Source organism: Tamandua tetradactyla, chromosome 8 (assembly GCF_023851605.1).
Source record: "Tamandua tetradactyla isolate mTamTet1 chromosome 8, mTamTet1.pri, whole genome shotgun sequence".
NCBI lineage: Eukaryota > Metazoa > Chordata > Mammalia > Pilosa > Myrmecophagidae > Tamandua > Tamandua tetradactyla.
In genome coordinates this window covers 48373137-48395955 of record NC_135334.1, presented here as the reverse complement: position 1 = coordinate 48395955, position 22819 = coordinate 48373137, and the positions used below count along the sequence as shown (strand labels likewise).

The 22819-nt window shown below is 41.9% G+C and overlaps 2 protein-coding genes and 1 pseudogene across 2 annotated transcripts in view; 2 read left to right on the top strand and 1 right to left on the bottom strand.

The window, feature by feature from the left end:
* Positions 1 to 1224: 1224 nt before the first annotated feature.
* On the top strand, positions 1225 to 9943 carry FUT4 (fucosyltransferase 4). The gene is made up of 2 exons (XM_077114707.1): positions 1225 to 1254; positions 1696 to 9943. Exons 1-2 carry the CDS (start codon positions 1225 to 1227, stop codon positions 3235 to 3237), a joined length of 1572 nt encoding a protein of 523 aa, XP_076970822.1. The 3' UTR covers positions 3238 to 9943.
* PIWIL4 (piwi like RNA-mediated gene silencing 4) overlaps positions 1362 to 22819 on the top strand; it is a 69277-nt gene continuing 47819 nt past the window's right edge. The window contains exon 1 of the mRNA XM_077113232.1: positions 1362 to 1620. The gene's annotated coding sequence lies outside the window, so the exon portion shown is untranslated. The remainder of the gene's footprint in view (positions 1621 to 22819) is intronic.
* LOC143645084 (uncharacterized) lies at positions 9842 to 11401 on the bottom strand (annotated as a pseudogene).

Sequence of the window (22819 nt, the reverse complement as noted above, 5' to 3'; positions counted from 1 at the left end):
ATGCTGCTACTTACCAAGATAAGAGGGCTCAATGAAAATTGATATTCAAGCAATCTGAATCATTCTGCAGGTAAAAAGTTGGTTTAACTGGAATATCTGGAGGAAAAGGGAAAAATTGGGAGTGGAGAAAAGAAGAAAGCAAGCAAGAAGGTTTAACATTTACCAAATTCCTACCTGCCATGTGGTAGACTCAATGTCCGGCTCCATCAGTGATGTCTTATTCAACTAAAATTAGAGAGGAATGTGCATGAATGTATACAGTTTGAATTGCTTACAAAGAATAGTAAAGTCAGCACATTCCTTTATTTGATTGAAATAAGTTATTTGCATTTATAACTTTCTTTTTAATTAAAAATAATAAAAGTATCGGAGTGGAAAATACTGAAATTTCTAATTCCAATTTGCTTATCAGCTTGAAAAGTTGTGTGAAATAAAGCAAACCAGAAACATTATAAAGGTTTTAGTGTGTAAAAGAAAATGTTACTAGGTTGATGGACATAACCAGAGCACCTAAAGTTTTCCATCCAACTTCCAAACTGCTACTGTAAGTAGGGAGGTGGTGCCACCTGAAACCACTTTTAGCGAAGATTTTTTACACTCTGAACTTTTGTTTCAATGAAAAAGCTCTTAAATCTAAAGGGCAAACTCAAGTTCATTTCTGTAGGCATAGCATCAAAAACACCTGTCAGCTGGCCCCATTCACTACAATGTCTCTTTCTTCCCCTAACACCCAGTAACCTCTACCACTCTGCTGAGATTCCACCGAGGCATAGCTGTGAGCTACTAAAACTCCTATCACAACTGCCTCCTCTTCTTATTCCCTCCCGCGACCTATATAGAATTTCGCTGAATAAAAACTGAACATTAATGAAGGTCAAAACCCAGAAATGTAAGCTGTAGAAAAACAAATTCCTTAAGTGAATGTAGATGTGGATGTCATAACTGTTGCCGGGTGACCTCTGCCTCACTGAAAAGGTCAAGAAGTTCCTCGAGGACAAGAGCCGTGTCTTTACATCGTTTTCTCAGCCATCTGAGCTTTCACGCTTAGTACAAGATATGCTAGGAGGCAGCAGTGAGAAAAGACTCAGTGGTGGAGCTAAGAAAGAGTTTCAGTTCCGAAAACATTTTGCTCTTCTCTAACTTCTGCTGGGGGTGGAAGGCAGAAAGGTTATGTTCTTCTTTTTCGGGGCTTAACAATTCACAATGGAAGTTTATTTTCACAAAATGCTCGACCCCAAGAGCCGCGCCGCGGGGGTCTGACCTCAGCTGGAAGGCCACAAGGTCACGGCCACCCTCGCCGTGGGCAAGCCTTGGTGGCACTCCTGCAGCCTCTCGCGCTGCCTCGGTCTCTCCGCCCCAGTAGCTGGCGGAGAGCAGAGCCGTGCAGAAGGAAGTAGACTCCGATGCCGAGACCGGCGGAAAGGCTCGGCCCCTGGCTAGCCTAGCGTCTGTGCCTGCGTCTGAACTCGCGAGGCGGCGGCCTGTGGAGAGTCCCGCGTCCCCGCCCCTGACCTGGCCCGGATGAACCCGGTCCTCACACTGGAAGGCTAGGGTTCCGGCCACTGCGAGCGAGGACCCGGCTGCAGCCTAGAGGGATCCTGAGGCGAACCCGAAGGCAAGGTCAGGCGTGCACGGATCCCGAATAGCGGGCAGGAAGCTCGCGGGGCTGAGCCAAACATCCTCCGAGGCCCTTAGCATTGGAACGAGTGGGGAAGTGGGCGGGGGCGCAGCAAGAAACGCCCCGGGCCTGGCCCAGACCCGGAGGGCAGGTCTGGGGGCGCAGTGCAGGGGAGGGACGGGGCGGCGCTGGGCTGGGTTGCTCGGCCCGCTCACCTCGCCCTGGCGGCGTGCCTGGCTGGGAACTCAGGGGGAGGGGACCCGGACCCGCGAGCCTTTGGATTCCGAGGCCGCCCCCTCCGGCTCCCGGGTTTGCGGCCGCGCGGCCAGCGGCAGCATGAGAGCCGGCGCCGTTCCTCCACGCCTGCGGACGCGCGGCCAGCGGCGGCTACTGTGCCTGCTTGCGCCATGCGGACGCCGGGGGGTCGAGCGGGGGGTCGAGCGGCGGGCCGGCGGCGCGGGCGCGGGAGACTACCGCGGACTTCCTCCGTGCTGGCGGCCGCCGGCCTGATGTGCACGGCGCTGGCCGCCTTTGCCTGCTGGGGGCAGTTGCCGCCGCTGCCCGGGGCATCCCCGGCCCCGCCGTGCCCGGTGGGCGTGCTGCTGTGGTGGGAGCCCTTCGGTGGGCGCGGCGCTGCCGGGAGGCCGTCCCCCGACTGCCGACGGCGCTTCAACATCAGCGGCTGCCGCCTGCTCACCGACCGGGCGGCTTACGAGGAGGCCCATGCTGTGCTTTTCCACCACCGGGACCTCGTGAAGGGACCCCCCGACTGGCCCCCGCCCTGGGGGATCCAGAGGCGCGCAGTCGAGGAGCTGGAGCTGCGGGTATTAGATGAGGCGGCGGCGGCGGCCGCGGCCGAAGCCTTGGTGGGCTGGGGCCCCAGACCCCCGGGCCAGCGTTGGGTGTGGATGAACTTCGAGTCGCCCTCCCACTCCCCAGGGCTGCGAAGCCTGGAAGGCAACCTCTTCAACTGGACGCTCTCCTACCGGGCGGACTCGGACGTTTTCGTTCCTTATGGCTACCTCTACCCCAGGAGCCACCCCAGCGACCAGCCGCCAGGCCTGGTCCCTCCTCTGGCCCGGAAACGGGGTCTGGTGGCCTGGGTGGTGAGCCACTGGGACGAGCGCCAGGCTCGAGTCCGCTACTACCACCAGCTGAGCCAGCACGTGGAGGTGGACGTGTTCGGCAAGAGCGGACCGGGGCAGCCTTTGCCCAACAGCGAGCTCCTGCACACGGTGGCCCGCTACAAGTTCTACCTGGCCTTCGAGAACTCGCAGCACCTGGATTACATCACCGAGAAGCTCTGGCGCAACGCGTTGCTGGCCGGGGCGGTACCGGTGGTGCTGGGCCCGGATCGTGCCAACTACGAGCGCTTCGTGCCCCGCGGCGCCTTCATCCACGTGGACGACTTCCCTAGTGCAGCCTCTCTGGCCGCCTACCTGCTCTTCCTGGACCGTCACCCAGCCGCCTACCGCCGCTACTTCAGCTGGCGCCGGAGCTACGCTGTGCACATCACTTCCTTCTGGGACGAGCCCTGGTGCCGGGTCTGCCAGGCAGTGCAGATGGCTGGGGACCGACCCAAGAGCATACGCGACTTGGCCCACTGGTTTGAGCGGTGAAGCTGTCCGGTCTCCTGGGTGTGACTCAGGGCAGCTGTCCTCAGCTTTTTGATGCTCTGCTGTGCGTCACCTTGGCTGCCGAAATATGGGACTAAGTTCTCCAAACACCCATGTTTTGTTATATGGAGAAAAGATGATTTACCAGTTATTATTATTCGGCACTAGGAAGGGGTGGGAAGGATCCCAGTTCCATGTATTTGGCACAGCTGGCAATCGGGCTCCTTCTGCTGTTGGTGGTTATCAGTGTTCAGGGATGGAGAAGGGGCACCTTCCTCACCTGGTAAGGTGAGCAAAGGTGAAGAAGTAGCTTAACTACAAGAAGCCGTTGAGTCTGTTACTCTGAATTTCCTCATCTGCCACAGGTCATTTGGAGGTCAGTGCCTCCGAATGTCATACTGCTGGGCGACTCATATTTCCTGGTCTCTGGACCAACATGAACCAAGTCCCTGGTTTCAGAGAGTGGAAGGACTGGCCACAAATGGACCTTCACTCTGTTGTTTGGGCCCCAGAAAGGTTCAGCTCCTGAGAAAAGTGAGGAGAGTGGCTCAAGGAGCCATTGTTCGTTCCTTAACACTACTGTTTATTCCCCTGCACTATGAATGGATACAAGATGCTGGATTGTCCTTGGAAAAGAGTGAAGATGAATATATATGTGCACCTCGCTTTACACAAGAAATGCATTTGCGAGAAGCTGCCATTAAGTCAAATCCCAAGTTACAATGTCTTAGGGGAGTTCAGTATTTAAAGGAACCTTATGGAGAATCCCTTTATAATGTAAATAATCATCTCCTGATTTATTTCTTCTGTATCTTTATGTTTTTCCATAATCTGGATTTTTAAAAAAGCTTATTAAAATTACAGATGTGAAAATAAGGCAAAAGCAACCTTCTTTTCCCCTCTTCCCAGGAAGCCAGCCTGTGTTTACAAGCTGAAGAGCAGGGAAGCCATAATGCCACTTTGACAAAATTTAAACTGAAATGTCAGTTCGCCAGGTATGCTGCCATTACCTTGTCTGCAGAACATTGCAAGAGATTGTGTTGCATTAGGGAATGATGCAAAAGGAAAAAAAAGTTTGATGGTGTTGGTTAGTGGCAGTTTTTTGTACTGCCAGTTTTTAGTTAAATGTTCAGTACTCAGGGGCTGAAACTAAATTAGTGCCTACAATTAACTTTGTCTCTTGTTAAAAGCTAAACTGTAATTCTTCCTGGTGCCAGCAGGTTCCTCTCCTAGTCTGCATAATTGTACAGTACAGTCTATCCTCACATTTCTAGTGCCCTTGAGAGAGGGCCATGAACCAACCTTGAAAATATATGTATTGACTTCTAAAATTGTTGAATGTACAGCATATTCAACACGTGTCACTGTGTCCCTACTCTGTGCCAAACACTGAGCTGGGAAACCCTGGAAAGATACAAATTTGTCTAAGGCAAGATCTCATTCTTTAAGGCTCTTAAACTGCCAAAAAGCATACAGAGAACTTTGAAAAACCATTTGGCAGAACTTCTTTGTTTATAGTGGTATTCTTAGCTATGCAGACCATAAATTGATTAGAAAGCCAGTTGATGTACAGCCAGAAGTAATGTTCTTTTTCTCCTCAATTATAATAAAGTCCTTCAATGCTTAATAATTGTGGGTAGGGTCCAAGATTAATTAGTTTTATACAGAGTTCTGCTGTGAACAATAGTCATTTTCCATCTGATTAGAATAGTTTGTCATAAGGATCCCTCAGACCTGCACAGGTTCAATAACTGAATCATAAGTCATGTGAATTATTGACCTGCGGAGAGGATTAGAAAAGACACAAAGTATTCAGCACAGATCCTGGCACAAAGCACTTGGAAAACGTTAGCTGTGATTATCATCTGTCCATTTTACAGAGGAATGAGCCGAGGCCTAGACCCCTTAAGAGACTTGCTCAAGGTTACAGTAGTAGTGGCAGAGCCAGCTATGTTTGTGCAGATCACTACCCATTTAAGCCTCTGTTGCTTGAACCTCAAAATGAAGGGGTTGGACAAAATCATCTCTTGGGACCTTCTAGTTTCACTTGCTGTAGTTCTATCTGCTGAAATCCTAAGGGCTTAAAGAGCCTTCCCCTCCCATTGTGCCTTCCTTATAGACTGGAAATGACTTACGCAGCAGCAGTATGATTTAAACTGACAAACCAGTTGAGGAAGAATCTGATTATTATTTAAACACACACACACACATACATATATAATTTAAAAATTGTCTCAGACCTATAGATGTCAGGGAGAGGAGTAAAAACTTTGGTAACTAGTCTGGTGAATAATTGCATTAAATAAGTTCTAAATCATTCTTGGATGTGTCTCAGGGACTTCTTTTATACGACATACTTTCTTATAATAAATGGAGCATTTATGTACATATGTTCAGATTATTTTGACAAAATGATTAAAGTAATGAGATGGAAAGCGACTCCTTATTTATAATGTATAGCCCCCATGCACTAATGTGTTCAACTACGATACATCGGATATTTCTTCGCCTTGGGACAGTTTCTGTAAGTTCATTATTCTAGATTGGTAACTGGAACATGATGGCTTTGCCTCTTCTGAGTTAAACCAGGTCCAATTATTCACCTTTACCCCTTGCTCATTCTTGCCTGACTTCCTCACTCTAACCTGGTGACTCATTTCAAAGGGCAAAGTAGCATACTCCTTTCTTTCAGTGCAGTTCATTTCACTAAGTGAGCGGATGCCCTCTGTGTACTGCCTCTAGTTCCTGTTCACTAAATTAAGTGATGCCTTTTTAAAAAGGGGTGGAGTAAAGACTGGGAATGTGGTGGCGGGCCGAGAGCAGTGGAGACAAGCTTGCCTCCGATTGCTGGCGCGTCACATTATTGGAGGGGAAACATACGAAGTCAGATCAACACTGAGCCTCAAAATATGTTCTCTGCTTTCCTACCTGCTCTCCTGCAATGCAAACACAAACGCTGATGTGCTCAGTTTACAGACTTTGAAAAATAGTGATGGCTAACAGGGTAGGAGCAGGAGTGACACGAATAAGAGGATTCTATCGTGAATAAGTAAGAAGTCAGTGCATTATAAGGTGGGAGAGGTGGTGAATATAGATGGAAACTGAAGAGAAAAAAGAAAACCCTGAGGTAAATGGGTAAGAAGTATATGAAAAGAAATTGAGAAGATCAGATAAAAGAAGAGGGAAGGAGACACAAATGAGAAAAGTAGAGGAAGGGTTAAATGACAATAAAAGAGGTAGGATATAGGAGGAACAACACATGCCCAGAGACTGAGGGAGTAATTTGCAATCCATCATTCAAAGCCACATTTCTGAAAACTTTTAAAGAAACTTTTGTTCCAACTTGAAATATAGCATCCGTTGACAAAGAGGGGTGAAATCAAGAAGTATAAACTTCCTGACAGGAAAAAATCAGGAAACTAACCAGAAATAAACTCATATTTCAGTAGGAAATTGAAACTGTTCCTTGATTCACTACAGCACTTTTTTGAACTCATATGAATTCTTTTTCATCTGGGAAAAATCCCATTCATTGAAGAATTTTTTTCATTTCCAGTCTGCATACTTCAACTCAACTCAAAATCTAATTTTAGAGAAATCTCTTTTTTTAGGTAGCCATAATCATCATTGACTGTTTTAAAGAAGAGATAGAGGAAAACATGTAAGGGACCCAGTACATTTAGTAGTTGGTTTCCTTAATACATTTTAAGGTATTTGATTTTTTATGACATCCATTTGAGGTCTTTGAATTAGTATTTTTTTAAAATAGTGGATCTCACCAGAGTGTACTAAAAAAATAATGCCCTATTAGACCATGAGTGCTAGGTACCTTAATCTGAATTATTTTTAGGAAAAAGGAGCAGGGATTCACTAGTCAACAATATTCAACAAATATTTCTTAAGTGTCTTCTATCTGTGTGGGTATACATAAAATGAAGGCAAAGATATTATACTCAAAAAGCTTGTGTTCTAGAAACAGGCACATTAATAATCTTGACACATGATCAGTGCTGTCTTGGAAGCACTTATAATAAAGACCTGTCATAGGAAACTGTATTAAATCATGTGCAGAATTTTAAAAAGGAGAACAAAATTCTTAATGGATGCCTCAGTAGGGGCAGAGGATTACATTTCTGTATTAGATTCAGGATTAATACATTAAATGTTCTTTCCAAAAAAAATAACAACATGTGATATAGCCTCTGGTCTCCACACTTGTCTAATTTTTTCCTCTAATACTATAGTTATAATAAACATCAGTATTAAGCATCACTTTCAAAATGACTAATCTCTATAGAAATTTTGCTCTCTTAGCAACTAAGGAAATCTGCCCTTACCCTATGATTTTCTTGCTCCCAGAATGTTAAATGAACACTTTAGAAATCTATTCCACTAACTAAAACTTATTCTGAAATGCTATGAAGCATGATCACCTTGGTGAGCCAATAAATACCATTAGGTAAGAATGAGTCTGCCTTATGGCTTATCAAGTCTTCTTTGAAAGGTACAAATTTGTGGTTTTATGCAGAAATTCTTTACCAGAAGTTGTATTTCATAAGTTGTATTACATTAAGTTTTGTAATAAATGTGATGTGTGCCACTGTGATAGTCACTTATCTTTAGCTGCTTAACTATGGGCAATTTTCTTAACTACTCTGAATTTGCATTTCTCATTTGTAAAATATGGGGGCACATATCTTGCACTGACCTACCAGGAAGTGTGCTGTGACTTCTCCTAGACATGCGCAAAAAAAAAGGAGACAGGCCTGAGAAGGGCTTAGACAGGGTTGGCTTACTCGCTGGAGAAATAGTACCTTTGGGAGGTTGCCAGCAGTTAGTTCTTACTGTGGTATCTACAAGAGCCTAGAGACCTCACTGCACCGACCAGTATAAGTTAACCATAGACATGATCTTGTGGGATAAATACAACAGGAGTCTCTAGATGGACAAGACTTGGGGCCAGGTGGGTAGCATTGTGGTTTCAGGTAGTCAGTCTATGTGGTTTGGAGCAGGATCACAGCTACTGGCTAGAGGTACAGGAAATGGGGTACATTCTCTAGGAGGATAAAGTTGGCAAGAGCTAGTGAAGATCATGGGGAGCCTGAGAAGGACTGGGGAAGGAGAGGCTGGCAGATGCACCTGCTCTTCTCAATGGGTCCTTCTGGTGCCAAGGTTCCTTATCATCTCACCAGCTCGTAGTTCTCTGCGTTTTCAGTAATGAAAGGATAGGAAATACCTGTAACACAAGGAAACAGTGCTGATTCTAGAGTGATCAAGAGGCAAAGTCATTGATGTCAAGTCTTGACTTAACTGCAGCCAAGGTCCTGGATTTTTCTCAGATGCCTCTAATTTACACTTATTTGTAATGCATGCATATTTATCCATATTTCCAAGTTTTGATTTTAAAATGTGTGCTGTGACTTTGGAAAGCAGTGTCCCTAATTATGGACTGGTTATTGAAGGTTTAGACCATCTGTAGCGCATGCCCCAATCCAATCTGGACAAAATATTGTTGGCTGTGAGTGAATGAGGAGGGAGATTTAGTGGTGGCAGGGGTGGATGGAGGATGGGAGCTTCTGATTATTTTTTAACTTTCAGAGAAACAGAAATTTAGGGATCAAAAATGAGTTTACCATTTATGTATTCTAGATATTAAAATCTTATCAGATAAATGGTTTCCAGATATTTTCTTCCATTCTGTAGGTTGTAGTTTTACTTTCATGATAAAGTCCTTTGATACACAAATGTTTTTAATTTTGATGAAGTTCAATCTATCTATTTTTAATTTTGTTACTTGTGGTCTTGGTGTAAAGTTTAAAAATCCAATGAGTAATACAAGATCTTGAGATGTTTCCCTGTTTTCCCAGCACAATTTGCAGAATAGGCTGTTCTTTCTCCATTGAGTAGACTTGGCACCCTGTCAAAAATCAATTGATTATATATGTGTTAGTTCATTTTTTAACTCTCTGTTGCATTTCATTGGTCTATATGTCTTTCCTTGTACCAGAACCACACTATTTTGATTACTGTAGCTTTGTAAGAAGTTTGAAACTTGGAAGTGTAAGCTCTCCAACTTAAGTCTTCTTTTTCAAAGTGGAGCATCTATTCAGGGCCCCTTGGCCTTTCGTGTGAATTTAATAGATTGGCTTTTCCAGTTCTGCAAAGAAAGCTATTTGGAATTTATAGTGGATTGCATTGAATCTGTAAATCAACTTGTCATGAACTTTTTTTTGTAAAGAAACAAAGTTTATTTGTTAAAAAAAAGGCCCAAACAAAAAACCATGCACACACACAGGTAAGTACTGGTTTGGGAAAGTTTAATGATAAGTTGAGTCATTTGATCACTTTCAGTTCTTCCCTATTTTTCTACTCTTTCTCACTCCAAGAGAGTGAGAAGAATTCCCTAGTTGTTGATGTTATCTTTACATTCATAAAGTCAAAGAACTGCCCCTGAAGTTCTTTCAGAACTTGGATGGGGAGGTGGTAGGTAGTGACCTGAGTTGTTTCTGTGTCTGTTGAGGTGTGTTTCGACTAAAGCCTCAGGGGCACTCTTTACACAAAAAGTGTTCTTCTCACAGTGGGTTCTCTGGTGTCTACTGAGGTTTGATTTTTGGCTGCATTCTTTCCTACGGGCCTGGCTTATCTTAATGTGTCCTCTGGTGCAAGATGAATGCTGACTTATCAGTAAAGCTTTCACACACAATCCTTGCACGCAAAAGGTTTGTTCCCTGAGTATCTCCTCTGATGTCTGATGAGATTAGGCTTCTAAATTTTAGCCCACATTCCTTGTACACAAAAGGCTTGTCTCCTGAGTGTGTCCTTTGGTGTCTGGTGAGATTTGGCTTCAAGTTGAAGCCTTGCCCACACTCCTTGCACAAAAGTGTTTCTTACCTAAATGTGCCCTCTGGTGTCTCTTTAAGTATAGCTTATCTCTACATCTTCACCCACACTGTTGACATCCATAAGACTTCTCTCCAGAGTGTGTTCTCTCATGCATAGTGAGGTATGACTTATTGGTGTAGGTTCGTCCACACTTCCTGCACACAAAAGGCTTCTGCCATCCAGTGTTGCATGAGGATGGACTTCCGGATAAATCCTTGCCCACACCCACTACAAACAAAAGCCTTCTCCCTTGAGTGTTTCCTCTTGTGAAAGATGAGTGAAGACTTTTGGATAAAGCCCTGAGCACACTCCTTGCATGCAAAAGGCTTGTCCACTGAGTGTCTCTACCCGTTGATTAGTTTTGACTTCAAGCTAAAGCTTTGCCCACTCCATTTATATAAAGGGCTTCCGCCTTGAGTGGGTCCTCTGGTGTGTGATGAGGTGTGACTTACTGTTAAAGCCTCACCCACACTCTGCTCACATAGGGATTCTCACTCGACTTTGTGCTGTGGTGTTTCTTGAGGTTTGTCTTGTGGCTAAAGCCTCTCCCACACTCCCTGCACACATAGGGTGTCTCTCCCATGTGCGTCCTCTGGTGCAGGGGCAATGCTGACATGCCACTAAAGCTCTATCAACATTCCCTGCACGTAAAACGCTTCTTGGAGTGTGCCCTCTTGTGCATGAGCAGCTTTGACTTCTGGCCAAAGGCTTGTTCACAGTTTATACATCTGAAGTCTCTCCACCTTGAATTTTTCTGCTCCTTTTAATCCTCCACTGTTTCCTCATGATTTGCCCTCTGGCCTTGGTTGGGCTCCATTTGTACCACTCTGTTACTTCTTCTAGAGTACACTGGCTGTCTTAGGGGTTGGCTGGAAATTGTTCTTGATGCTCCTCTCTCCCTCCTAAATAAAGGTCTGGAGCTTTATTTTGTCTCTTGACCAGCTATATCACTCTGGCAGCTTTGATCAGAAAACTGTTGTTGCTGCCGCTGGTTCATAGCACGAGGATCCTTTGGTTGGAGGTCGTTTTTGGCATTTAAGCTTGGTGACAGCTGAGGGGGATGGTTGTGGAGCACATGTTTGCTGAGGAAATGCTGACTTCAGAAGGCCAGTGGGCAGTAGGGGCAGGGATGGATTTCTGGCTTTGGTTCTACCGAGCAGGGGTCTGGCTGACGTTTCCTGTCCTGTCTCGGAGGCTCTTCCCCTTGCTCCAGCTGGCTGATGAGTTCTGGTTTGGAAAAGGGAATGCCTAGCGAGACCAGCATGCTGTAGTTTTCCAGCCTCATTTCTCTGTAACAGAGTCCTCTGATCAGGGCTCAGCAGCCTCCTCTCCTTCTGGGTGAAATCCATCGCCACATCCCCAAAGGCCACAAGCATTTCTCTCTTGGCTCTCTGAGGTCTTATGGCCATTTTCTTGCTGTTCATGGAGAAAGAGGACCCTTAGATGGCTGACTGGTGATGCTGACAGTGGGCAGAGAAGGTGCAAACACCTGATTTCAACACGGCCAACCTCATTATTATTATTATTTTTTCACATGGGCAGGCACCGGGAATTGGGTCTCTGGCACGGCAGGTGAGAACTCTGCCACTGCACCATGGTCACACCACTCCAACCTCATTAACTTTTGAAGAACAGAAATTTTACATCTGTTAGTCTTATATAGCCAGTTTCTTTCTTTTGGAGATTAGGCTTTCAGTGTCGTAACAAAGCGAACTTTGCCTACCCCAAAGTTGCTAAGAATTTTCTCCTGTATTTCCTTCAATAAATTTTATAGTTTCAGGGTTTATATTTAGGTCTATGATCGATTATAAGTTAATTTTTGTATATGGTGTGGTATGAGTTGAGGTTCATTTTGTGTGTGTGTGTATATATGTATATCTAATTGCTCCAGCAACATTTTTTGAAAAGTCTACTCTTTCTCTGTTGAAATACTTTTGCATGCTTGTCACAAATCAATTGATCATATATGTGTGGGTCTAGTTCTGACTCTCAATTCTATTCTATTGATTTATGTGTTTATTCTTTTGCCAATATCACCTTGTTTTATTTGTGGCCCTGAGTCTTCCTACTTTATTTTTTTTTTCAAAGTTGTTTTGGCTATTCTAGTTTTTTTAACTTTCCGTATACATTTTATGATCAGGTTGTCTGCATCTATGGAAAGCTTGGCAGGATTTTTAAAATTGAGATTACACTGAATCTATAGATCAATTTAGGGACAGTTCACACCTTAAAAATATTGAGTTTTCCAATCCATGAACACAGTGTATCTCTCCGTTTATTTAGGTCTTCTTTAATTTCTTTCATCACTGTTTCGTAGTTTTCAGCATACAGATACTGCATATATTTTGTTAGATTTATACCTAACCATTACATGTTTTTTTTAGTGCTATTGTAAATTATAATGGTTTCTAATACTAGTGTAAAGAAGTTACACTGATTTTTATGTATATGGTTCGTATCTGTGAACTTGCTCAACTCACTTATTAGATCGATAGGGTTTTGTTTTTTTTTTTTGGTAGAGTTTTTGGCAGTTTCCCTTTCGTAATGATTTCATCTGCAAAAAATGTCTGATTTATATTTTCCTTTTTTATCTGTGTTCTTTTATGTCTTTTTCTTTCCTTATTGTGTTTGTTAGGATTTCCACCTTAGTCTAGTTGATACCTGAACCTAACCATCCCACCACCATCCTGGGTTTTAAGCTAGTAATACTGTTTTGGTTAGGGACACTAAGGGAGCCTAGACCTCATACCTGACACAAACAAATAGGTAAGTCTCTTTGTGTGAAATAATGCTGTTCATTTATTGAAAAGGAATGGTCTCATACTAAGGTGATTAATTTATGGTAGCACAGGCAGCTTTGCTCTCATAGTCTCAATTTCCAAAATAAATCAGTGAGATTGACTACAAAGTTCCTCTTTATTTCCCACTTAGCTGTGTACGCCTTCAAGTTTCCAGGGTAAGAGTAACATTTTGCCTGAAGTGCTTTCTGAGTTGCATTTTTAAATGAGCATCTGTTTATCATGTTCCACAAATTATTAATTAGAAAATCCTCAGTCATTCAAATGCTATTTGTAATGTTTCCAATTTAAAAATCCATTCACTCCTTTCTTTTTATACTTTATTCTATGGTATTTTTTCTTTCCATGAGATCTTAACAGATTCCTTAAAGCCAAAAGAAATGAAAGTTTTTACTCATTGTATCTGCCTTGCTTCATGTGAAAACACTTTATTTTGCCAGCAGTCCTCTAGATTGATAATTTAGCTCTAAACTTTTATTTTATTGTTTCATAATAAAATAATCTAAAGTACTAAATAGCACTTTTGGAAATTCTTCATACTCTTCTTGGTTCCCTCTTTAAAGATCTGTCAAAGTCCTTTATTGCCCAGTAGTTCTATAAGCAGGTACCATGATCATAAATCACAATTATTTAGATATCAACTTCTGGCCACCCTGCCATTTTGCTTGAAATTCCTTTGCCTTTTCTTGGGATTATGGATATGTTTTGAGTTCTGTAATGGTCTAGGGCCTAGACTCTAGGCAGTGCGGAAATTGAACTGAGGAAGCAAGATTCAAGATGAATTCTGTGTATCATAATGCAGGAGGGTGACCAATTTTGCTTTACTTTAGTATTCTGATTTGATCATTTCTAAAACTGTTGTCATTTGAGAAACACGATGAAAGAGTTGAGGGAGAGAAGTTATTTTTGGAAATATATGAAGTGATGGGGCCATATAAACCAGAGAAGAAAAAGCTAAGGGAAGTTTTCCCAAGGTCTTCAAATATCCTCAGTCATTCAATAAATGCTTACCAAGTGCTGGGGCACTGTTCTAGCTGCTGGGGATAAAGCAGTGAACATGCAGACAAGCTTCAAGCCCTCATAGTGGAACCAGATGGCAGGGACAGAAAATAAACAAGCAATCAAATAAATTAAATAATTTTCTGTGGCATGTGAGGGCTCACTGTGCAGGATGATACCCAGCAGCTTTTATCTCTGTTGGAGTCCAGATGACAAAAGGTGTTTTCCCTCATGGAGTGGAAAAGAAGTCCCTTCAACAGGGAGAGTATATAGCATTGCTGTAGGGAAAAAGGGAGCCCAGGGGAGAAGGTGAGCATTACTCAACCTGTTACGTGGCAGTCTAGTAGGGTACTTTCCCACATCCATTATTCTCTGTTACATTCAAGGTACTTACTACAAGTTAAATTAATATCCCCCTTTTGTAGAAAATTGAGAGAGGCTGAGTTAGTTGGTTATGATGACACAGCTCATCGGTGCAGAGGTCGGTTGATTATTAGGTCTCTTGGCCTTAAGTCTCCTTGTTTCTCCTGTTTACTACCTTGAGTTCAGGTGGATGGACTAAGGGCCATTCTAAATCTTTACGCTTCTGTCTAGGATTGTTTAGGTAGTTTTTATGTGGAACCCAATAATGAAACCGATAAGAGCAGAACAGTCAGGTTGAAGGTGGGGTGTTGTTGGAGCCCTGCTCACTGACTCCCCTCAACCATCCCTGGGAGAAATTTCCCCCTCAGTGAATCAGAACTGCTAACTTGGGGGTCTCATCAAATTTGAATTTTACCACCCCAAAATATTTTGGGGCAGACCTGATTTTGGCCATCAAGTTTGATAATGAGGGGATATTGGGGGCATAGCTAATTGTGGCATGAGTTCGGTAAGGGGGCTAAGTCCAGGGGACATGTATGAAGCGCACTGTTTGATCAAATTTTCAGATCAAGGTCAACACCTCTGAACTTCGTAGATCTTAGGCCAGTTCATTACAGATTCCTGATGATGACTCTTTATGTTATAGCGTTACTATTGAATTATATCCCTCTACCCCAACCACCAGGACTGAGAAAATAAATTACTATAATTGAGTCCTTGCTAGAATCATAAATCTGGAGCCCTTCCTTAGAGTAACAAAGTAAGCAGCCAGTTTTGAGAGAATATAACTTCCTTTTTTGTGGGTAAGCTTCAAGGTGGAGCTGGAAAGAAACCAAAGACAATGCCAAACAATAACAGGGGACATGAGGACTTGGAGGGAAGGGGGAGAGAACTTGCTAATTAGGGAAAAATTTCCTTTCCCAAAATGAGTAAGGGCAGTACCTCTACCCCATCCCTAATTATGCTTGTCCTTGAAAGAGGTGCATATATAACTTTAACAGGTTCCATAATTAAATAAAATCAGTGGACAGGCTTGCAGCTCACACAGAGGGGAGTACTGCAAAGACTGACCTGGTGGACCCATACCACTCTTGGCCATTGATATTAGAGGACCAGGGATGCTCCATCATTCCATTCCCTACTTGCTTCTCTTGGATTGGGAGTCAGTAGCTGTGCCGATTTGAATCTACTGTGTACCCCAGAAAAGCCATGTCCTTTAATCCTCATTCTCTATCGTTGGGTGGAATCTTTTTTATTGCTTCCATGGAGATATGAGCCATCCAACTGTGGGTGGTAACTTTTGATTAGATGGTTACCATGGAGCTATGTCTCCACCCATTCAAGGTAGAGTTGCTTACTGCAGCCCTTTAAGAGGGAACCATTTTGGAAAGAGCAACCAGAGCCGCCAGAACCAACAGAGCCCCAGGAAAGCTGCTGAAGATTCTTGGAAAGAAAGCTAGCAGATGTCGCCATGTGCCTTTCCAGCTGAAAGAGAAACCCTGAACAGCATTGGCCTTCCTGTACCAAAGTGTCTTTCCCTGGATGCCTTAACTGGACACTCTTCTAGCCTTGCCTTAATTTGGACATTTTCATGACGTTAGAACTTGCAACTTAATAAATTCACCTTTTTAAAAGCTATTTCGTTTCTGGTATATGCATCCTGGCAGCTTGCAAGCTAACACAGTGGCCATTCTCTACCTTCTTGCTAAAGACCCTGGATATATTTCCCCATCAAATCACTCAGACTTGGGGTAATGCATGTGTGGTTGAAGCCAGGGCCAATTTATCCATTAGGCACAGTAGCTGCAGTGCCTATGGCCCACTGTAGTTTTGGGGGCTCATGAAAATGTTTTAATTTATTTTAAAATCAGAAGAGAAAAAAAGGTTTTGGGTTAAAGAAAATGTTTTAATATATAATGTTAATATATTCATATTTATACCAAGTAGTGAAATATAATTTTTAACAATTATTATTGAGGAAGGGGCCCACAAAGGTAAAAAAAAATACGTAGGGCCCATGGAAGTCAAAGTGAGGCCCTAGAGTGAGGGCAAAGAGTTAATGGAGAGAGACCCTCGTGGGTATTTGGATGGGGCTTCCTTCAAGAGTTAGATGGGTTTTTCTCAAGGAATGCTTAGAGGAGAAAAGTGCAAACCTGGTGGCTAGGAGACCAGAGGAGGAACTAGGGCATTTCCACGAGGAGTTCTCCATTGCAACCATTTTCCTTTCATTTTATCTTGTACACACACAAGTAATCTTAAATCCTTTCTGGAGCAAGATGGGGTGAAAATAGATGAAAAGGAACATCTCTGCAGCACAGAACGAACAATTCTTGTAAATCCAAGTATCCAGAAGTTACCTTAATATACTCACTGTAGGCAAGGAGGCAGAGAATGCATTTTCCATCATTTATGTGAAAATTTTCCACCACAGCAGTTAAGCAGCTTAACATTTGCACTGGCCTGAAGTTGTTATGTACTCCAGAAAAGGCCATGTTCTTTTAATCCATTCCTTTGGGGACAAACCGATTGTGGGTGGGACCTTTCGGTTAGGCTATTTCAATTGAGATGTGACCCACCCATTCAAGGTGGGTCTTAATCTTTTAGTGTGGTCCTTTATGAGGATAAAAGACAGAACCTCAGAGGGAGCGTAGAGGGAAAAGCCCTAGAGACACTAAGAGAAGACCCACAGATGCTCAGAGAGAAAGCCACCAAAATCAGAAGCTGAAAGCAATGGAACGCAGGAGAAAAGACCAGTAGATGCTGGCCATGTGCCTTCCCATGTGACAGTGGAACCCTGGATGTCAGCAACCTTTCCTCCCAGGAAATATCTTCCTCCTAATGCCTTAATTTGGGCATTTTCATGGCCTTAGAAATGTAAATTTGTAAACTAATAAGTCCCCATTGTAAAAACCAACCCATTTCTGGTATTTTGCATTCTGGCAACTTTAGCAAACTGAAACAACATTTAAGACATAATGGGAATTTTAATTTTTCTCTGGAAATTTCAATGATGTATTTCTCACAATTTGTGGTATAATAATTCTATTTCCATAATTAGCTTGATATCTGTGTAACATTGCAACATTATTATTTTTTAATTTTCTCTCTCTCCCAAGAAGTGCTCGTGATGAAGTGCTTGTGGGTAAAAGTGATGAAGTCTGTTGCCTGCAATGGGAAAACTCAGTCAGCGTTTATGCTTTACTCCTGACTCGGACGTTTCTAGCTGTGGGATGCTGAGCAAGCTACTTAAACCTCTGAAACTCAAAACTCAATTTCCTCACCCATAAAAGGAGAATAATTCTCTAAGGGCCTACAGTTAGTTGGCACAGTGGAGATTTGGTCAAATGTCTAGTTTCCCTCCACAAACCTGAAATCTTAATAACTACACACTATTTAAATTTAAAAAAGCAGTTAAAAACTCTAAGGTGTACAAATACAACGTAATCCAAATATTACTGTTAAAGACTCAAAGAGAAAGGAAGTATTTATTTCGAAAAGCATTCTGCCAACCTTCAAAAGAGTCAATATAATATTATAAAGAAACGCTAACTAGCATTGAGCAGTTACTAGATGCTTGGCATTGGGTATGAATTTATTTATTTAAATTCCACAACAATACTGTGAGGTTGATGCTATTATAATTCTATTTTACAGTTGAGGGAGTCAAGGTACAGAGAAGTTAAGGATCTTGTCCATGGTTTCAAAGCTAGTAAGTGGCTGAGCTGGGTTTGGAATTCAGGTGTCTGGCATCAGTGTCTTTGCTCGCAATAGTAATACTGTCCCAAGTATAATAATAATACTGTCCCAAGTAGACTTAAAGAATCAAAAGCTGACATTTTTGTCTATAAATGTATGACCTAAAGTGTGTATAAAATGAACAAAAGTATAGAGGATGTATTAAGACAGAGTTTTCTGTGCTCTCTGATAACGGTAATGGGCAGTTGCTATTTTTTTATATCCATCTCTTAAGAACTCTTTAATTCATGATTTTAAAAAGAAGCTGTTCATGTTCCAGATTAAGGAGACATGTGTATATGCAAGGCATCAACCTGAGCTAACAGTGTTCTGGACCAGAAAAAAAGTGCTTTAAAGGACATTTTGAAATAATTGGTAAAATTTAATTATGCACCATTGTAGTGGATTAAATGATAGCTTCCAAAAAAGATATGTCCACATCCAAACTCCTGGGATTCATGAATATTACCTTAGTTGGATAAAGGGCTTTTGCAGATGTAATTAATTTAAGGATCTTGAGATGAGATCATCCTGGATTACCCTACTGGGCCCCAAATCCAATAATAAGTATCTTTGTAAGAGGCAGAAGAAAACACACACGTAGAGGAGAAGGCCTTGGGAAGAGGAAGGCAAAGATTGGAGTGATACAGCCACAGAAAACTGATACAATAATAGTTTAGACAATTTTCTTTTATCTACTTTACATTTCCATAGTCATGTAAGAGGATGGCAAATGTTCTCCTTAAGCAATACACATTTATGTGTTTTGGTGTCAAGCAGCATTATGTCTACAACTTGTTTGAAAATGATTCACAGGAAAATTTACATGTTAAGAGAGAAAATAATAAAGCAAATATGGCAAAATGTTAGTTGGTGAATCTTGGTGAAAGGTTTATGGGAGTTCTTTGTGCTATTCTTGCAACTTTTCTGCAAATGCAATGTATTTCAAAATGAAGAGTTTTTTTAAAAAGAGACCGTTCAAAATTAACCCAACAAGTTTTATTGAAAAAACCCCAGAAATGACAGCACCATTGATGCAGTAATTCCACAGGTGTTTCAGTCATGCACACCTGTACCTGGGGAATTAATTTTGTACTGACAGGCACCATGAATGCCAAACCAAACAAATTAGCCAAAGGGGACATGTCTGTGCTCGAAGGTTTTCATTATCTACAAGGTTTTCCTAATAAAAACCATTTATAAAGTTAAGTTACAGCCACAGAGCCAAATGACTGAAAAATTGATTTTACAGCTAACTTGAAGGATGAATTTGGGTAAATCTTTGAATTGTGATTTCCTTCACTGACAAAAGTCAGATACCAATGTTTGGGCCCACAGTAGGCCTGGAATACATTTAAATAGATTGAATACTATATTCTCTTATAAGAACTATGCTATCTTGCTCTCTTTCACTCTTTCACCCTCCCAAGGAGAACCTGAGATAAGGGCTTGCAAACAGGTTATTTATTTTGGGGAGTGATGATAAGAAATAGGAGAGAGGGGCTGGGACGAGTGAAGTAGGGAAGGAGAAAGGTCAACCCCAGGATGCATTAATTAGCTGATCACCATGGTGGCATCTGGCCCCTGGTTCTACTAGGGCCCCTTTGTGAAGCCACAGAATGTATGATAGAATTGTGTGTCCAATGAACGGAAGAGGGGCGAATGTAACCACCATCTCTCTGTCCCTTGCCTTTTGAGGTTTGCTCTTGTACCAAAATGGCTGAGGGATTCCCGCATTTTTGTGGCAGCATAGAAGCTCTGGGACAGAAAGTGAGAGATGTTGGGTGCAGCAGAGACAAGGTGTGGTCGGGTCACATTGTGGGCAGCCGTGATCACAGCAATGGCTGTGGACCAAAAGGTGGTCTGAGAAAAATGTGAAGGGGGCACAACACAAGAGGTGTTGATGACTACCTTTATCATGAACTGATCCATGTGCATGGAGTGATGTGACACAAGTTAAAAAGTATGATATATGGTAAAAATTATATTGTATTAAATTTATTTTTGTAAAACGTGTCCATCATAACCCTTATGATAATAATAACTATAATTATCCAATTTTTATTATATGACAACATTGCACTAAGCATCATTATCATTATTTCAAACAACCCTGAGTGGTAGCCATCTCAGTAATTCTCAATCACAAACAATTTTGCATTCCAAGGAACTGTTGGCAATGTCTAGAAACATTTTTTTTTCCTTAACTAGAGGAGGTGATATTGGCATCTACTGTGTAGAGGTCATGGGGGCTGCTAAGCACATTATGATGAACAGGGCAGCCTCCTACAATACAGAACTATCCACCTCTAAATGTCAATAGTGCCAAGGTTAAGAAATCCTGGAATAGCTTTATCCCCATTTCAAAGTTGAAGAAACTGAGGCTAAATGAGATTAAGTAAGTTTTCTTGAATCAGAAAGCTAAGAGATGATGGGGTTGGGATATAAATTCTGGTCTGTCTGATGATAAAGCCCATGTATACTTATAACCATTCTGTGCTGCCTTGCTATTATAATGAAAATATAAATGCATTTAAAAATTCCTATGTAGAGTAGGAATGTAACTGATTTATATGCTACTTATTATAGGTACTGTTATGGTTTAGGTTCATGTGTCAGCTTGACCAGGTGATGGTGCCCAGTTGTCTGGTCAAGCAAGCACTGGCCTAGCCATCACTGCAAGGGCATTTTGAGGCTGGTTTATTAAATCATCAGCACATTGACTGCATCCATGACTGATTATATCTGCAGTAGGCCAAAGGGAATGTCTTTTGCAATTAATAGCATTGAATGTAATCAACTGAGGGCTTTAAGGCAGAAGTCAGGAGAGAGAATCTCTCTGCTTCAGCTAGCCAGCCTCTCCTGAGGGACTCATTAAGACCATCATCGAAACTGTCAGCTTGTGGCCTGCCCTTCGAAATTTTGACTTATGCATCCCCACAATTGTGTGAGACACTTTTATATAAATCTCATATTTACAGATATCTCTGTTGGTTTTGTTTCCCTAGAGAATCCTGATTAATACAGTTACCATAGCAGGGAGTTTAAAAATGCAGATAGTGATTAAAAATAATCAATATTTCTGTTTTTATAAGAAGGACTTGGGTTTTGGGAAACTGTAAGATTTGACTGTTTGAAGTCATTTACTTTTGTTCTCAGACTTTCTTGTCACTCTGTAGTGCTATCATCACGTCAATAAGGGAGGTAAATTTGGAAAACATGGGATAAAGATTATTCTTATATTCAGAAACAAAGCATGGATTTTCAAGAGTAAATTCCTTGTTCAGATACCATTTTCCCTATGTTCCTCCTCTTAGCATACTAGCTCATGATTCCCCACAGCTTTCAGACTCATTCATTTTCAAAGACGTGCATTTATTATTCATTAGAGTGGCTTCACTGATCAAATCCAAGACTGGCCATCTTTGCCCAAGGCCATCATCACCTCTTGCTCTTGCCAGCCCTCAGGGTTCATGATTTCCCAGGTGAACATAAGAGTATTCTGATGGGCAACAAACAGAAGACAAGGCATGACATATTACATAGGATTTGGACTTTTTTCTCCAGTAAAGGCTATCCCTAAAGTAAGGCGGATCACCAGCTTGGGTGAAAATGAATAGGCTGCAGGGAGATGAGTGGATCTTGCATGGAATTTACAGGTAAACAGACCTGAGTTGGACTTCCACCTCTGCCACACAAACTGTGAGACCTTGGGTGAGTCGCTTAGGCTTCCTAAGCTTCAATTCTTTCGTCTGTGAAATGGGGACAACAGTATCATCCACAGAGCCTTGCAATAAATATTAGCTGTTCTATTTATTTCATTTTTGGGTCTTAGGTGGAGAAAGTTGAATTAATCATATTCTTCAATTCATTGTACATAATTCTCCTGGATCTTTGTATTGTACTGTATTGTATTGTATTTTAGCTTTCACCCTACACTCCCCACGTCCCCACTCTCATTTCACTCCTTCATATATGTCCTCATTTTATCATGCCTGTTATATATCCCTTGATATACATGTTTACTTGAAAAAAATTGCAGTCATATACATGTATCCCTAATGTTTTAAAAGTTAACATAGGTGATATCATGCCATAGCATTGATCTCAATCCGTTTCTTAACTTTTTTCACTCACTTAATACAATGAGTTGAAGATTTATCTTACTGAATATATCTCTAGGCCATTGCTCCTGACTGTTGTCAAATATTCCACTTTATGCTTCTACCACGTTCTACCTACGGTTGCCCCTTCTGATGGGCACATGGCTGCCCCTACTACCTGGCACCACAAACAACACTCTGATGAGCAGCCTGTACATATTCATAATGTTGGCATTAGGCTTTCAGATACAGAGTAGTATTTAATAAAGTTCTACACATATTTATGGTTAAAATAATCTTGGAAAACTAGGAATAGAGGGGAGTATCCATAAAATAATAAAGACTACAAACTGTACGATTACACAGCAAGCCTCACACAGAACAGAGACACTTCAGAGATAGTCTCCTTAAAACCAGGAAGAAGACAAGGATGCCAGTTATCACAGCAACCTTCAACATTGTATTGGAAAGCTGGACCCACACACAAGACAAGAAAAAGCAATGAAAAGAATAAGACACAAAGGGATAAGACAAAATTGTCTTTTTATTTGAAGATGATTTAATTATCTACATACAAACTCAATGAAATTGAGAGACAAGCTATAAGAACCAAGGAGGTCAGAAAGCTTGATAAGCAACATCAGGTTAGAAAATCAATATCATGTGTCTACACTAATAATAACCAATTAGGAAATACAATGAAAA